Source organism: Cheilinus undulatus, linkage group 23 (assembly GCF_018320785.1).
Source record: "Cheilinus undulatus linkage group 23, ASM1832078v1, whole genome shotgun sequence".
Lineage (NCBI taxonomy): Eukaryota > Metazoa > Chordata > Actinopteri > Labriformes > Labridae > Cheilinus > Cheilinus undulatus.
This window is the reverse complement of record NC_054887.1, coordinates 16,322,443-16,337,056: the sequence shown is the minus strand read 5'-3', so window position 1 is coordinate 16,337,056 and position 14,614 is coordinate 16,322,443. Positions and strand designations below refer to the sequence as shown.

The 14,614-nt window shown below is 37.7% G+C and overlaps 1 protein-coding gene across 1 annotated transcript in view; it reads left to right on the top strand.

Moving 5' to 3' along the window:
• Positions 1–14,080, top strand: part of iqsec3a (IQ motif and Sec7 domain ArfGEF 3a) — a gene marked incomplete at its 5' end in the record, with an annotated part of 163,479 nt that extends 149,399 nt beyond the window's left edge. Inside the window, 4 exon segments of the mRNA XM_041781031.1 lie at positions 448–606; positions 6,575–6,667; positions 9,778–9,821; positions 13,359–14,080. Of these exon segments, the coding sequence (XP_041636965.1) occupies positions 448–606; positions 6,575–6,667; positions 9,778–9,821; positions 13,359–13,916 (854 nt within the window).
• Positions 14,081–14,614: the final 534 nt, after the last annotated feature.

Here is a 14,614-nt window from a genome sequence, read left to right as displayed (position 1 = left end):
AAATGTCAGTGTGAACACAGGGCTGAGAACAACAAACCCAGAGAGAGTCTAACTTTACTCTCTTTCCTCTGTTATACTATACATGGACATACATAGATTATATTTGATTTTTGTCATATTAGTATTTCAAATGTTGCATGATCAGCTTTTGATTCTTTTTTATTGCTGTCATATATGTTTATTTCCTTATTGATATTTATTTCAGCAGATTGCTCTCTTGGGAGATGGTTAGCACACATTTGTTTAAACTAAATTTCTTTGCACTTTATAAAATGTCATCATATGAGCTTCTTCGTCCATTTTGTATTTCAAGCTCCTTTTACCTCTAGGTAATCTGATTTCCTCATGAAGTATCTTACTTAAGAACACATTAGTTAACGTTTCCTTCCTTAATTTACACCTAACTACTAACTTTCTTGACTTTTCATTATTCTCTGTGCTCTCCAGACTATCCTCATGGCATCACCATCCTCTCACCCTTCGGTTCAGACAAGAAGCAGGTACTAAACTTCTGTGCACAAAGCGCAGAGGAGCTGCTCAAGTTTTTAGAGGACCTGAAGGAGTCAATCGCAGAGGTGTCAGAGATGGAGCAGATACGTATCGAGTGTAAGTCTCTCTTCTTTCAATGTTGTTTACTGGATCAAACGAGAAATGATTATTCTTGAAAAGTAGATATTTAACAAAATATTTACCAAAGTGTGGTTTGAGTGTTAAACTAATTTTAAAAGGCAAATTCATTATTGAATAAATATACATTAAAAACACAAAAACAATAACCAAACAATAAACAAAATAAACAAGATAGAGAAAAATCAAGAAAATAATGAAGAAAAGCTAAGGAAAGCTATTGAAAACAACGACGACAAAAAACAAGACAGTGTTTTAAAAGGATCATAAAGCAACGGATAAACTTGAATACAAAAGAATCAAGAAAAATAAAAGAACAAAGACACATTTAAAAGCAAATAAAAATATAAAAAACAAGGATAAAGCAAAGAAAAAATCCAAATAAAAGAAACAGCAAATAAAAAAATATAAAGAAAATAAAGAAAAAACTAAAGGGAAAAAACATATTAAACACTTTGTTAAAATGAAAAAATATCAAGGACAAGTGAAAGAAAAAATAAAAATAAAAAAATGAACTAAAATCTAATGAAACTGAACAAATTAAAGCTAAGAAAAACCAAGGAAAATTTGGAAGTAAAAAAAGCAAAAATTAAACGTACTAATTCTAATACATATTAAATAGATGAGATAAAGGGAACATTTAAAAGCAAACATGAATTTAATTTAGAAAGGATAAAGAAAAGGAAAAACTTAAATACAGAGAAAAAATGCAAAACTGGGAAATAACAAAAGAACAGAAAAAGTCAAACCCAAAAAAAATAAACTGCAAATAAAGGAAAAAACTATAGAAAGAAATTGCACGATGAATAATAAAGAAATACATATATAATCCTTAGCTGAAATATAAAATAACAAATTCAAATTTAAGAAAAAAACTCAAAGTAAAACAAATAAGAAAAGTTAATAACTAAAGGAAAAAATAGGAGGTAAATTAAAAGAAAGAATATAAGTGAAGGATAAACTTAAATACAATAAAGATGAGAAAAATGAACATCTAAAAGAAATATATATTTAAATTAAAAAGGAAAAAGCAAAGAAAAAGTCCACAGAAAAAAAAGCATGAAATGTTGAACTGAAGAATTCCAAAGACAAATCAAAGACAAAATAAAGGCACAAATATTACATAAAAGTAAAAACTGAAAAAATAAAGTTCAGAAAAATCACTGGATAAATGTGAAGTGAAGACAGACAAAAAGCTCACACAAAATAAACAATAATCAAACAAAAAAGGAGGTAAAAAAAAACATTTTAAAAAACTGAACGCAAAGAAAGGTTCTTAAAACAAAAAAAACAAGAATTATAAAAGTAAAGAAAAATTCTATATCATGTTTCCTATTTTTTCTTAAATGGCAGCTTTGGCCCGCCATAGATTTATGAAACGAGAAAGAAGTTCAGCTCATGTTTTCAGAACGGCTGTAAATTTGAGTGACATCTTTCTGTTAGGTAGCATCCGCCATGTTTGTGGTTATTTCTCCTGTAGGTATGCAAACAACAGCAAATAAATGGTTCTACATTCTATAAAAGTTTCAAATGAATCAATAATCTCTCATCTTTGAAAGTGAGGCCGATAGTGAACAGTCTGATTCTCTCTGTAGGAATGTGTGATCCTCACATGGCGCACAGGTCAAAGTCAGCCTTTGCTGTGTGTTATTTACAAACTGTTGTTCAGGATGCTTTTATGTATGTGCATCAGGACTTTTTCTTCATGTTTCCTTTGGTGCACTGCAGCTCAAACAGACTGCAGGAGGTCGGTGAGTCTGAAGTGAAAAATAGAAAAAAAAAAACAGGCCAGTGTTCCTGAGAGCAGCCGGGCATCTGTGCTGTTTGCTTCTCTCTGTGCATATGAAATTCTCCAGACAATAAGTGATGCACACACTAGGACACACATGAAGCATCCTGAACCCAGCTCAGGCTGCCAGTGGGCATCAAAGGGAGAACCCCTGCTGGGATTTGACGCAACTGCATTACCCTTCACAGGGAGGGAGGGCCAGCAGGCAGCAACACACGGAGACGGGAGGTTATCTCTCCCTTTAAAGTGAAGTGAAGATAGACAGCTGCTGTGTATGAAAATACACAAACCTGCTCACATTTGTTCAAAAAAAAGAACTGACATTTCTTACAAAAACTCCAAACTAGTTTCCTCAACTTTTCTCAAAACATTTTATAGGAGTAGAAGTTGGAGCAGAAGTGTTTTCTGGCACTCACACAGACAAACAGCATGTCTTCTTTTCTCCTGGAAGAGCTTTCAGTTGTTGGCTTGTTGGTAAACACGCCTGCGGCTTCCCTTCTTGGAAATAGGAAGGAGAAATTAGAGTTTGTTTATCTAAAGATGGTATTTTTCCTATGGTGTCTTGATGTTTAAAATGAGGAAACTTAAAACTGAATTGATCATTTTAAATCAGCACGACTCTCTCTCAAAAACATACTTCACAAGGAAAAAGGAGTATTTTTCCTCTTCTCTTGACTGGAAATGAGTCTGAACTATAGTCTGTGTGCTGAGCTGAAACTCCCTAAAATTCCAAGTTGAACTACCATGAAATCCTGCAGAAGGATGCTCTTTTAGTACCTAAATAGTTTGCTGCATCCTATTTACCAGTGCAACCAGTATACCAGTATAAAATGCTTCGGTGTGCTATCATTACCCTATGTGCAGCTGCCACCGTCACCCACCGCACAGGACTGAAATGCTAATGCTATAAGGCTGCTTCATTGCTGGGATACCAAACTAGGGTTGCCGGGAAAAATCCTTTCACATCGCTAACATTTCTCTGAATCTGAATCGATTCAAAATGTCCAAAAATTGATATTTTTAACATGCTTTATACATTTTCAGCAGCAGACAGGAGGTTTGAGGCCCGTAAGCTGCACTGTAAGCATTAGCAGCGCTAGCTCTCAGTGTCTAGTCATGTATCTAAAGAAAACAGTGGTACACTCTTAAATAAATATACCTTGTAGAGCATTGGTTTGATTGAAAATACAATCAGTTAAAGACAACAAGTGAACAGCGGAGGTGGGCAGAGTGGCTTAAGGGCTGTGGGTCTCTACTTCATGACTATCACTGTAGGCTGAGAGCTCAACTACCATACTAGAGACTAACTGGAGTGCAAACTCCAAAGTGGTTATACCTGTAAAAGCTACACAGTTTTTGTCTACATTGTCTTCATTGTCCTTTTTATCGTCATTTTTGGTTTTCGTCATTGTTTTGGTTTTTTTTTTTCCACCATCATTTTCACAGTTTCGTTTGTTGTCGTTTTCTTTGTTGTTTTTTCATCATTGTTTTCATCTTCATTTTCTTCCCATGGTTTTTTTCAGCTGCTTCTAAATCATGTTGTGGAGTTTGCTGAACGCAATGAAAATTGTCAGGCAGGAAGCTAATTTTAACCTTGATGCAACTTTTATCTCAGACTTTTCAGGAGAGTTAATGAAGAGGTGGGATTTGCAGGATAATTCACAACATGATAGAATAGACTGACTGCACAGAGGATGTTTCCAGGTGTCCCTGTAAATTATGTTTAACTGACTAGTCTACAGAGGAGAAAATGCTTAGCGTACAGTCAAATTTACCACAGGGTCATTGTATCACTAGGTATGATGTGAGCCCAATATGCTGTGTAGAGTTTGGCTAACATTAGCAGCTAGCTCTGCCAGCCTGCAGATTTATATCGTACTTAATGTGGTACTTTCCACTTTGGTTGAATAGTTATAAATGAGTATAACTCTAAACAGCCAACACACAACTTGAATTCTATTTTCTAGTTTAAAAAATAGCTGTCTTACTGTGCTATTCCTATGACATGCTAATCAGTAATCTTCTGGAAATGCTCTAACAGGAAGGCGGTGTCATTAGCTGAAGCTACAGCAGCTACTAGTGGCGGGAGGCTTCATTATAGCTTTGTAAGAGCATTTAACTGGGATATCCAGCCTGTGTTTATAAAATATGATGAGTTTAACTGACTCATAAATCTTGCACCAGCTAAAGTGACATACAAACTAGGGATGCACGATATTATCTGCAGTATATCAGTATCGGCTGATAATAGCTTAAGAAGTTAATTATTGGTATCGGCTGATGATAAAATTTACACCGATCTGTGTGGCTGAACGTGCGCCAACAACAATCTCAACATGTCGGCTGTGTAGGAAACAAGACAGCAAAGTAGCTGTTTGTACTTGTAAAGTACATGTGAGGCGAGGGGAACTCGACAACACGCCTTTAAAAACACCATTTTAATTTTGCGTTTAAAAAACCGTCACCCTGATGACTACAAGGACTTTCTTAAGATAAAGAATGACAAAACTTCGTGCCAGGGAAAACTTGTCACCAGCCTCTACTTAAGTCATTTGACAAAGTTAAAAAAAACAGCAGCGATCACCCAAAGCTAAAGAGCTGTACAGGAATATCATTGAATTTATAGCTCTTGATAATCAGCCTTTCAGCGCTGTGTGATATACAGGACTAATGATGCATTTAAATCCCTGCTGCGTTACACCTAGCAGGTGCTTATAGCCTCACCTGAAATGCAAAACTTTGTTTCCAGTCACCTAGAGAGGCTCCTCGTTAAAGCTAAACATATTAGCTTCACCACAGATATATGGACATCAAGTGTTGGTCCTGTTAGCATGTGAGCCTCACTGTCTCAGTGGATAGATGAGGATTTCACTCTTAAAAAGTCTGTCCAATGGCTGTATTTGAAAAAAACAATACATCCTTCATTTGTGATGAAAATCAAATGTTTTGTCAGTTTCTAAAAAATAGACTACCAATATTTAAAAAAAATTTTTTAGTACAGAATGGAATTGGTGTTTTTTACAGTGGAAAAAATGTAATTAAATATCGGTATCGGCCAAAATGGGTTTTAAAATATCGTCATATCAGACGTTGGCATAAATCCAATATCGTGTATCCCCTAATTCAAACTTAACCACATAACGATGGTTATCCCTACAATGCACATAAATGCCCCATGATAACGATAATATTACAATAAAGTGCAACAACTGACAGTCACACAAGGGCTGTGCTCCTTCACTGGTCTCATAATTTGTGGAAAATACCTTTCCCGCCCTTGGCCACCCTTTCCTGTGGGATTCCTCTGGGTCAGTTTTAGCTCCTCTTTGGTTTTCTTTGTACATGTTTCCACTCTGTACAGCGTGTGTTATCACTGTTATGCAGATGACACAAAATTAAATTTCTCTCCTTAAAGCTAAAAGCAGTCTTTACAGTTGTTGCTAGACTGGGTGGCAGAAAACTTCTAAAATCTTAATAAACAAAAATCAGAAGTATTCTTGTTGGTCTCTCAAGACTGAAGGAAAGAACAGTTCATACAAAGGCCTGATATTATGCCATTTATGATAGACTACTGTGGAACTGGATCAAAAGCTGCACTTTTTAAAATGAAAATGCATCATTTGAGGATGTACAGCAGGTCCAGCTGTGTTAACATGCAATAAACTGCAATATATGCATTTCTTTCCTCTATCAGTTGCAGCTAAAGCATTTATTATTATCCAGAATCTTCTAAATAAATGCTGGGTAATTAAACTAAGCTGTGGGATACATTTTTAGCCCTGGCTTCTATCCAGAGGGTAATTACAAAATATGACTTTTATTACATGTTTTGTTCGTCAGATTTGGCAACAACAGTAAAGAATATTCAGTGTTGCTTGCCGGCTTTAGCATCAAAATCAGGAAGCATAGATAAACTAATGTTAAGTCATCATGATTGGAAATGACATGCAATTACCCTCTAGTTCAAGGGGATGAAGAGTTGTGTTCAGGTTTAAGGAGGGGTGTTTGAGGTTATATGTGCAATAAGATAAATACATGTAATAAAGATGGAGAATATAGGATTATGTTGTTTATGTTTTCCTCTCTAGCCCTCTTTGTGATTTCCTCTCTGCTGTTGTGATTATGCTGATGATCATTTGCGTCGCCTGTTCTCTGCAGGGGAGCTGGAGAAGCAGCAGGGAGCCAAGACTCACTCGGTGAAGAACAACGGCACACAGCTCGAGCTGCGCGGCAAGCAGGGCTCCCCTTCAGGTGTGTGTGCTGCTGCCTTTTCATCACACAGAGCCCTTGAAGTCAGTGGAGTTAATTTACCAGCAGTCGAAACAAAGTCCAACTTGTGTGATTTTATAAATGTATCAATCAGAAATATACAGTTTATCTGATCAATAAGAAGCTCTTGCATGTAGATTTATAATATTTACTCATGACATACTGTTATAGTTTACACTGTAAATAAGCTGTTATTGTCAAGCTTTCTACAACTACGACAGAAGCCGAGTTACCAAAAAGTCCAAACAGGTAACAGGGATCCTTTAATTTCAGGATGTGGATAAAGTTTATATTTTATATGCAAAATATTGATGCAAAAGCTTTTCCTGACAAAAGTAGTGTGTAACCCTAACCTTTGTTGATTTACATGAAAATAAGAAGTGGCATTTTTCTTGTATTACAGAATTTTTAAACCCTTATAATACTCAATCATAAGGGGAGAAAATAACAAATATGTAGCTAGTATAAAATTCCTGTTTAAATTCCTCTGCTATCATTCAAATTTATCACCCTAATAAGCCTTTCATGGGCAAAAATGTCCACTGTGAAAATCATTAATTAAAAATTATATACATTTTTTTAATAACACTTTTCACCAATTTCAGTCCAGACCAAAACTATTCAAGATTTGAATATTTTGGGAATTTTAATTCTTTAAATGCCAGTTTGACAACAAAAAGTCAGGATTGTTCTTTGTGGAAAATATAATCACTGGGAATTATTTAAAAGAATAAATGTCTGGTGGCTGGGGTTTTCTTTTCAAGTATAGTTCTGGACATGTCAAAGGCTAGCAACAAAATTGGTTTTGATACATAGTTGTTTTTGTTTTTTTTTTCTTTGTAGTGTCTGATTTAAAACTTTATTCCCTTATGAACCATTCATGGATAAAAATGTCTACTTAAAAACACTGCTATAAAAATTTACAGATGAATATTTTCCACTTTTCTTTTTACCTTAAATCTTTTAGTCAACTTCAGTTCTGATCAGAATTACTAAATATTCATTTATATTCAGAATTTAACCTTTTAAAGGCCAGATTTTCCTGTTTCACATGGCAATCACACAAAAAATAAGTTATTTTCTTTATCATGCATGATGGAGGGCTGGGTTTTTTTCTAATCACGGTCTTAGATATGTCAAAGATCCATCCATCCATTTTTAAAATACATGGGGTTTAGCTTTATGGTATGTTAGGGAATGAAAACATCCAAATTAAAAGAAAAAGTAGAAGAAGCTGCTGAAAATTTTTTCTGACTGTCTAGAATCTTTGTTTACTAGTTTGGTGGAATCATCATCTTTTGCATACACTTAATTCGACCAGATCACCTGTACGCTTTTGCTTATTACTATTATTCTTGTGTGAATTAAAAGCTATCCAACGTTTAGCATGCCATAACTAGTTAGCTATGGTTTGACAATCACAGTATGGGGTAATGCATCATATGAAAGGTCAACTGGTACAAAAACTGAGCCACTTGACCTTTGAAGAAGCCAAAACTTTCTCTGACGTCTGATGTTGAAGACTGAAACTAATGCTGCTTTAGTTAAAAATAGAAGATGAAAGCTTGGATACATAAATATTTAGTGAGTTAGACATGAACTATGACTCCCAACATCCAGTCACCAAGGCTGAAATTATGTTAAGAATACCACAAACTGCGCATACTGAGAAACTTTTATAGAATCAGCAAAGAAAGCCTTGTGTCACCAAAGCATAGCTTTTTTTTCTTATTTAGAAAAAACCTTCAGTACAAATAGGACATTCCTTTTGTTTCTTATGCATCAATGTTTTTGTTTTCAGACAGTCCTTTCTATGTCAATCCTTCCTGAGCCGATTATCAAGCAGATCTTATGCAGCATAACAACTCTAATGTTTTTGTTTTATATTGAAGTGTTTTGTTCTAAAATCCCTTTTTCTGGCTTTGAGAGCAGTGAGCATCCAAGGGAATAAACACAAAATTAGTTTCACTCAGAGGGAAAACAAACCACTTATCTCATAGCTGAAGAGCTAAACTTGAAAATTAGGACCTAAAGTTTTATATTTTACCCAACCAAAGCACAGAGCCGAGTAGGAGAACGATGTGGCTGCAAGCCATCCGTCAGGAGGATGAGCTCGGTACGTGAGACCAAAAATCCCAAACATGTCTGTCTGAAGGTATCACTTCATTCTATGCAACTTTAACATCATACGCTTTATCTAAACAGTGTTTGACCAGCTCACAAACTTAATGATTGGTGGAATAATTAGCAAAGACCAACCGACTATGAAAATTGGGACCAACAGGATGTTTATTTTCTATTTTTAATAGCACAAAAATCTGCTGATAACAATGTTAGCATACATAAATAACAATAGGACAGTAAAATATTAACATTTTTTTCAAACTTTTTTTGCATTTATTCTTAATTAATATAATACAGGTATAAATTTGGGAGAATTTAGCCCTTTAATTGCTAGTTCATGTGCAAAAAAAAATATATATATATATATTCATGTTGAACACGAAAAACTTCAGATTCAAAGTATTGACTCCAGAATAAAAGCCTAATGTCATTAAATGCATGTGTTTTTGTTGCAATGGATGGGGAAACAAAAATAGTTTTTTAATGGGTTTAAATGGGGCATTTTTGGTCACAAACACCATGGCTGTGTAAATAAGTGTACATAGCTTATTACTGACCTGTTTCAGGTTCTGAAATTAAAATTTAAATATTTTATTGAAACAAAAGTAACCTCCAGAATGTATGTTGTTAGCATTAACACACTCAAAATATTAAAAAAGAAAAAAATTTAACCAAAAAAAGAAGGAAAATACCTTTCAAACCTTCCAGGGGATCATTGATGTAAAGTTTAAGAAATCATATCGGCAGTAATTGTTTTTTGTCAAACAACTGCTATTATCTTACAACAAGACCTATATAATATTAAACAGAGAATATTGCATTAAATTTTACTTAGGTATCACAAGGCACTGTTATGCTCCCCCTCTTTAAACATTTTTTGTTGGGGTAAAAAGAAAAAATTACTTTTTAACAAAGACATTTTGCCATCATTTTTGTCCTTTTCCCTCCTTTGTCTCCCCTCTGTCCAGGAAACCAGGAGGTAGATGACAGAAGTGGACACAATGCAGTTGAGGTAAGTGCTTAGTGGTAGTGTCAGGTCCATAACAACAGGTAAGTCAGTGCAATAACTCAGAACAGGGAGTTAATATCATGGCAGAATGAGATAGTTTGAAGCCTAGGGACTAGTCATATGTTTAGGGCCAGAGGCGTCAAGCAAGAGTGGGTGAAGAGTGGATGAGAGAACGAGTGCTGAGGGCATGTGAGGAAACCCACCCAAACTCAATATTGGATTTAAAAAAAAAAAGACCCAATTTTTGTACGAAAAATTAAACACGATGGTTTGGATAATCAGACTCGGAGGCTAAAAAACTATTTCTGAGATGGTAATGAAGCTTGTGAGGGGTTCCACAAGCTCAGGCAGAAATTGTGACTCCTTTAGGGCCTTTAAAAGAAAATGTGAAAGCAGCCATTTCTTAAAGTCGCTCGTAAACCCCTTTGCTGTGTGTCTGTGTGACCTTAATTAACATGCAGGCGGATGAATTTAACACTCATTTGACCCGAAGTTGTCACCTCCCCACCCTGTTGCCAGACCTCTGGGGGTGCGGGGGTACTTCCCCTGTGTGAGTGTTTCGTGCGAGCTGAACTACAGTACCCATGTGGCTTTGCAATTAGCATCCCAGAGGCAGCGGGTGACCTTTCTGAGTCCTCTGTGTGGCAGTTTAGTCGAGGTTGAAAAGCCAAATACAGAGAGTCAATTTGACATTCAGTGGCTTTTTAATATCTGCACAGCTTACTGCTACACTGTGTCAGGCAGTAAATCTTCACTCAGGTGCAGGTTAGAGCTAAAGTAATTACAGTTATATCACGCTGAAAGGCTTTTCAGCAACATAATTTAAAGCCACAGATGCCAGGAGAATGGCAGTAATTGCAGCAAGGCAGACGTGCATTCCTAGCTGCACAAGAGACTTTTAAAGGCAAAAATAAGCCATCTTTTTGTTATTTTTACTAAAATATCTGTGTATTTAGTGCATACAAGCTCTTAAATCTTGATTGTAAAGAGCTATGATCAGGCCAGTTTATCATTTCCTGAGCCACCTTCACCATGCAGCCTGTAGTAAATGTCAGTGGCTGTTGGCTAGCCGCTAGCTGTCCAAACACATTTATTCTGAAAACCAGGAGGGTCACACAGAGACTGCTGCTGCAACCAGAGGCATGAAGAATCTCACAGCAAGCTCTTGGACAACCATGATGCAGATGTTTAACCATTTGTTTAAAGTAAAAAAATACTTAAAAGGGATATAAAAGGGTGCAAATTACATGCCGCTTTTTTAGTGTTTACCCTTAAAGACAGTTGTGGTAAAGAGCTGAAGTCAAGCAACACGTGGTGAAGGCTTGTTTGAACTTAAGAGAGGGCTTTTGTTTTGTTTTGGATAAAACAGACATCAGAGGAATTAAAGGAAAGTAGTAGTCCTTTTAAGTTCTGCCAGCTTGTCCCCAGGTGCAGCCAATCCACCTAACGAGCCTTTCCAACACAGCCAACTAGCTTCATCAGGGAAATCAGAGGGCGGGGCCTCGTTAGAGCAAAGAGGTTTCAGCTGGCAACCACCCAGTCCAGTTAAATAGATATAATCACCAAAATGACTGTTTAGATAGTGAATATTTATGTATGTGCTTTTCATACATTTTTTAAGCTTACTGGTTATAAAAAGCTGATATTATTTTTCTTCTATTTATCAGTCCATACTTTATGTTGTCTTTAGACCTTTTGCATCTGAGGCCAGACAGTCTGTTCTATCTGTCCCCACCACCACCAGGACGGCTAAAGGCACATGTTAAGTCAAGTTCAGACTACGTGTTTTCAGCACAATTGAAAACCAATCCAACAGTCTTAGTCTGCCCTGACAATCTGATGTTTCATCTCGTCTAGTGGATCACAGTGAACTGAAGAGGTGCTGTAAAAAAAACTAATTCACATCAGAATGGCTCATGTTAATTCCTGCATTTCTGAATCAATTCAAAATGTTCCAAGAATCAATATTTTACAAGCATACTTACTTTATCCCTTGTGTATTTTCTGACACTGATGCTGCTGGAGGTGTGTGGCTCGTTAGGTGGGCTGTTAGTATTAGCAGTGCTAGCTCTTTGTGTCGGTAATGTTTACACTGCTGTATCCGACACACGTATGTATTGCCTGCACTGCCTATGGAACCCTGAGTTACTAAGCCTGTCCTGTTTTCCAAAAAATAAAGTTTTAAGACTCACCATAGATTCTACAATCCCAGTTTATCCCAGGAAAATCTGTCAAGCTCCAACAACATCCCAGCCTTTATGATGCTTTGTAAAGGGACTGCCAGAAAAGTCTGGATATGCCATTAAAATAGCATCGGGCTACTGTTTAATTCATAGTCTAGCCCAGACCCTTTTCCTCCCAGCGTCATCCCATCAGTTACAATGGCTAGTCGTGTACCTCACTGTAATCTGTCGGGTCTGTCTCTCAGAATTTACGGCTCTGTGATCACCTAATCTGAGATAGTGATCATCAAAACGTACAAAAAAAAATTGTGTAGTGTTTTTCCTCTTCTTCACATGATTATTATTATATTATCATTATTATTATTATTATTATTATTATTATTATTATATTATAACCACTATTATTACCAGAATTACTATTATCATTATCATAGTTATTGTTAATTTTATTGTTATTATAATGAATTTTACTATTATTTTATATTTGTATTATTATCACTTTAAGCCTCTAGGCTGCCAGTTGATGATTACAGTTTTAATGAAAGACCAAATGAAGACTGCTATGTGGACAGTAAAGGTGCTAGCACTGCTAAAGTTAGCCAGACTCAGCAAACCAAATAACCAATATTATGAACAATGATTGGCTCTCTGCCTTGTCTGCCATCAATAGAAAGCTAACTTGTAGGCCCTTATTTAGGCCCCCAAGTATGGACCCCCCTGCATTAAAGGAACATGGGTAACAGCTTACCAACATTTGAGGAAGGATAATGTGTTTAGAAACTAAAGAGGGTAGTAAATGTGTCTTATGGAGGTTTGCATTCTGAGTGTTGCTTGTGGACGTTTGTGGTTGTTAGTCTGCTCACCTCCTCTCCTCCTCTTCTTCCACCTCTCCCTCTTATGACCTCCGTCTATGTTCTGGTAAACCCCCCAACCCCTCCTAAAGTCTCCTTGTGTCCGCTGTCCCCCATTAGCGCCACACAGTGGTTTGGAAGGGAGACACGGGGGCCCTCAGTGTCCCCTTTGGAACCACCGGGCCCCGACCCCTATAGCGTCGCACAAAATTTCTCACCCCCGACACTGTCTCACTTCCCCCTGACCCCAATCACACACACCAGTGTTCCCAGCATCCAACACTGTACCTGTTTGGGATGGAGGGAGGGAAGTTTGCTGTAGTCACGGTGATTTTACACCTGAGCCCCCACGCATGCCCTGTGAGTGTGTGCTGTGCATTAAACACCCCCACCCCAACCCACCCCCCAAAAAAAACAAAAAAACAAAAAGAGGGCTTGACGGATTGTAGAGGAGGATCCAGTTTTATAACATTTGATGCTGTTCTCTTGGCTGTTTTCTAAACTAGGTGTCAATTCACAACAGGCTTCAGACGTACCAGCTCAGCAGCAGCAGCAACACGGCTCCGAGTCCCGAGAGCGTGGCCCTTCTTAACCACCGTGGGGAGCTGCTTTTCCAGCAGGCGCCCCCGGGTCTAACCCAGGGGCCTCCGCCTCAGCACCCGCAGCTGCAGTCAGCGGCGAGCACCCCCGCCCACCACCTCCATCTCCACCAGCCTGCTGTCAGCATGGCCGACCTGCGGCCCGAGACGCTCATCCAGTGTCAGCAGATCGTCAAGGTCATCATGCTCGACAACAGCGGCCACGGACGCATGGAGGCTTTCCTCAGCCAAACGCCCACGCACCACCATTACCACCACCATCACCATCAACAACAGCAACACCAGCTCAGCCAGTCACTCATGTCCACGCCGGTGCGCTCGCCGGACGGCTCTCATGGCAACGACGGCCACCAGCCCCCGCTGCCTCCTCCGCCTCCGCCTTACAACCACCCGCATCAGTACATCCCCCCGGACCCTCGCCTCAGTCTACACCGGACCCCTAGCGGCTCTCGGAGCATGGTGTAAATAAATAGTCTCTTTCCCCTCCACACAGGCACACTTCCTCACAAACTCACCTACCTATTTAAAGTACATAATGTACATATATATATACAGAGCTATAATGAAAAAATAAATCTCACTTATATGCATATATTTAAAGAAAATAAACAAGGAAAACCAAGATTTTAAAAGAGATACGGAGAAATGAAGTGCATATATATAAAATTTTACTTGATCCACATGTATTTTGAAATATTATGTAGTTTTAACAAATTTCTATAACTTTTTGTCAGTTTTAACTCTTGCTAGAGAATCAGTTCCTGGATGGATGGATTCCTTGTAGTTCCAAATAAGAGAATCATTCAGTTTCTTTCTGGACTGTGATGGATGGACTCGCAAGGGAACTTTCACCTCCGTTTTCGCGCTTTTATCACCCCGAACCTCATGCCTACTGTGCTGTATGTGCGCCCGCGTGCATAGCTGACACTTGACTGTGCCAAAATACATACGCCTCCGCTTACCACTGACTTCTTTGCACTTGACTTAAACGCTAGGGCTAGAAGAAAATGAAAAACTTCCTTTTTGCTTTGAAAAAATAGTCCCTCATGCTTCTCCCTCAAGGAGCACAGAAAAAATAGCAGAACTGATATTTCATAAAACCCATCTTCCTGTTAGCACTGTTGCTGATTTATTTATGTGACAGGGAGCCTTCCTATGGAGGA